Genomic DNA, 3,631 nt, shown 5'->3' on the forward strand with positions numbered 1-3,631 from the left:
AAATGTAAAAATTATTACAAATTATTTTTGTATTAAAATCTTTAGAAATGTACATATGCCTTCCTGCTTATATAAGCAGGATATAAAAATATTAATTTAATTTTTAATGATTCTTTTATTAAACTCTGTTACTAAATTCTAGCAAAAAGAAAATGGCCTTAAAAATATTGACGTAGAACCATGTGTTTCTACAGTAACATCCTCTGATTGCTTGATTTTTTTCCCTCCCATTTTCCTTCTAGACCTCTTTATAAATTGTTGTTTGTGTGAGAATGGAAAATCAGATGTTTAGATTTATTAGAAGAATATACAAAATAAGAATAAATTGGCCCTCGATAATGATTACAAAAGACCCTATATGGGGAGCCACAAACTTTTATGCATGGCTTGTATAACATTCATTTTGTCTGTTTAGAGATATTGCTTAATCCTTAGTTTTCAGTTATATTCTGGATATAAAACAATAAATAAGGTTAGGGACACTTGGGTGGCTCCGTCAGTTGAGCATCCAATTTTGGCTCAGATCATGATTCTCATGGTTTGTGAGTTCGAGCCCCAAGTCAGGCTCTGTGCTGACAGCTCAGAGCCTGGAGCCTGCTTGGACTCTGTGTCTCCCTCTCTCTCTGCCCCTCCCCTGCTCACACTCTGTCTCTCAAAAATAAATAGACATAAAAAAATAGTAAATAAGGTTAATAAAGCTATGTGGTGTCTTGCTGTATACACTTAAGGCCCTACAAAAATATTCAGATCAACTTAGTTTTCACGCTATTCTATTTTACAGAAGCGAAAAAAAAGGTAGGTGTCTTTTTTTTAATGATAAACTGCATATATTTCCTGTTTTGTGATAGTGTAATTGGGAGTTAAACTTAATTCTTAGGAAAAAGAAAACTCTCATACAAAGACCCCCCCCCAAAAAAAAAACCCATCTCATAAAACTAAAAAAGAAAAATAAAAAATCTTTGCCAAATGAAAGAACCCTGTAATGTTAGAGTTCTGAATGATTGAGCTTATTTTTTTCCCTTAGTAACTGAGAATTCATTGAAATTATACAAAACATTAGAAATCCTCACAGTTTGTATATCTTATTCCTAATCTATGGAGTTTAAAGAAAAAGAGTTTTAGAGACTGCTGTTAACTTAAATGACATAGGAAAACTGAAAGGGAGAACTGAAAGTGGGAAATTCCTATGAAATAGAAAGGGGACCATCCTGTATAAATAGGCCATACTCATGGAAGAAGGGCATTCACACTGCAAACTCTCGAAGTCTTTGCTTCAGCACCTAGACAGTAGCAGGCAAGACTTCCTATTTTCATCATGACCGGCAGGTGCATCCTCCAAATCGCTCTCTTGGCGTGTTTCTTCACCACCGCGCATTCCGTGAGCTACAAGTTACTTGGATTCCAACTAAGAAGCAGCAGTTTGGAGTGTCAGGAGCTCCTGCTGAACTTGAACAGAACCTCTAAATATTGCCTCAAGGACAGGATGAACTTCGAGGTCCCTGAGGAGATTAAAAAATCACAGCGGTTCCAGAAGGAGGAAGCCATATTGGTCATCAACGAGATGTTCCAGAAGATCTTTAATATTTTCAGTAGAAACACCTCTAGCACGGGATGGAATGAGACCACTGTTGAGAACCTCCTTGCGACACTCCACTGGCAGAAGGAACACCTGGAAACGATCCTGGAGGAAATCATGGAGGAGGAAAACTTCACCTGGGACAATACGACCCTTCTGCACCTGAAGAAATACTACTTAAGGATCGTGCGGTACCTGAAGGCCAAGGAGTACAGCATCTGTGCCTGGACAGTAGTCCAAGCAGAAATCCTCAGGAACTTTTTCTTCCTTGAGAGACTTACAGATTATCTCCAAAACTGAAGCTCTCCCAGCCTGTACCTCTGGGAACGGACGATGCTGGCAATGGATTCAGGGATTCTTCAACTCACAGAGACTCTGTAAGTGACTGGCAGCTAATGTACTCCATGTGAAAGAACAAAGACTTTAAATTGTTTTCTTAATATATGCATTAAGTTATTTTTCTATTTATTTAAATTTTTCCCCGGAAAATAAATTTTTTTATGAACAAAAGTCAAAGGAGCAGTTTTCATTTCAACTTGATTTCATTACCACCGTATTCGAAATTACAGAGCACCTGTTAGAGGTTCTTTGTAAAATGCGCCCACAAAACAGCATAGGTTCTGGCCTCTGCCTTCGAGGAATGTGAAATCCAAGGAAGCCATGTGGAACATGTAAGAGTATAGATGCTGGGGGGGTGGAGTGGACCTTTCAGGAGAATAAATGTGGTCTCAGCTTCTTCAGGATTAAAATGGAAGAGGCAGGTAAGTGGCTCTGGAATTAGAACAGGGGGCTCAGGGGCACCCGGGTGGCTCAGTCGGTTCAACAACTGACTTCGGCTCAGGTCATGATCTCACAGTTTGTGAGTTTGAGCCCCGCATCGGGCTCTGTGCTGCTAGCTCAGAGCCTGGAGCCTGCTTCAGATTCTGTGTCTCCTCTCTCCCTGCTCCTTCCCCACTTGTGCTCTGTCTCTCTCTGTCTCTCTCTGTCTCTCAAAAATAAATAAATGTAAAAAAACAAAATTAGAACAGGGGGCTCTCCTGCTTCTCCTCTGCTTCTAATCTGTGCCTCCAGGCTCTCTGACCCTGAAGTTAGAATTTGACTGGCTATCAGGGTAGCTAGAGGGATATTTCAGCTCTCGTGTTTGCCCTAAACTCATTCCTGTTATTTGCAGGATGCTCTGCTTGCCACCCTCCCCAGCCCCGCAGGATTTTAAAATATTTATGTGCCCCTCTAAGCTAAGGATGGGAAGTCGCAGCCATTTCTGTGACACCATTAAAGTAGCAGTCCTTTTATTGTACTCCTCCTGGACAACTAAGATGTACGGGTGTCTAGGGGTGCCTGGGTGGCTCTGTCAGTTGAGTGTCTGACTTCGGCTCAGGTTAGGATCTCACGGTTTGTGAGTTCGAGCCCCACGTCGAGCTCTGTGCTGACAGCTTGGAGCCTGGAGCCTGCTTTGGATTCTGTGTCTCCCTCTCTCTCTCTCTGCCCCTCCCCTGCTTGTGCTTGCTCTCTCTCTCTCTCTCTCTCTCTCAAAAATAAACTCAAAAAAAAAAAAAAAGATGGACGGTGTCTTAGTGGAGCTGGGGTCTCTGTCTGCTTCCAGGGCTCAAACACCATAGGGAGAAAGAACTCTGCTTTATACCTCTGCTATCTGGCTAGGTTTTCTCCCCATTTTGTCAGAAAAGCAAGTTGGCTCCTCATCTCCCCTCCCCCTGCTGTTCATAGAGAATTCCAGGACTCCCCTATCTGCTTTTCCTGATGCTCTGTATCTCTGAAGCCACACATTCCTTGAAGCCAAAGCCAAGTCAGGTGCGGCAGATTGAGTCATTTCCGTCAGGTGAAAAACCCAGAAGCATGGGGGAAAGGGAAATTCAGGGGGGAGGGGGCAGAGAGCTCACGAACTTTTCTCAGGGCTTACACCGAGAAAATAAAGTTTTCCTACGAGCTCTTTGGGCACCTAGCCAGCATGTGCCAGTTAGCTGACTTTCTGTCTTTGTGCCGAACCCCCTTGGGGACTTTAGATGCCTCTGTTCCTGTCATTCCCAACTCCGTCTA

General features: G+C 42.5%; 1 protein-coding gene across 1 annotated transcript; it reads left to right on the plus strand.

The window, feature by feature from the left end:
- The first annotated feature begins 1,039 nt into the window (after positions 1-1,039).
- Positions 1,040-1,983, plus strand: IFNB1 (interferon beta 1). The gene has a single exon (XM_058693314.1). It carries the CDS (start codon positions 1,316-1,318, stop codon positions 1,874-1,876), a length of 561 nt encoding a protein of 186 aa, XP_058549297.1. The 5' UTR covers positions 1,040-1,315; the 3' UTR covers positions 1,877-1,983.
- Positions 1,984-3,631: the final 1,648 nt, after the last annotated feature.

The sequence above is a fragment of the Neofelis nebulosa genome, chromosome 12 (genome assembly GCF_028018385.1).
Source record: "Neofelis nebulosa isolate mNeoNeb1 chromosome 12, mNeoNeb1.pri, whole genome shotgun sequence".
NCBI classification, from domain to species: domain Eukaryota; kingdom Metazoa; phylum Chordata; class Mammalia; order Carnivora; family Felidae; genus Neofelis; species Neofelis nebulosa.

Coding starts and splice junctions, on each gene's coding strand:
- IFNB1 (XM_058693314.1), top strand. CDS start 1,316: ATGACCGGCAGGTGCATCCTCCAAATCGCTCTCTTGGCGTGTTTCTTC.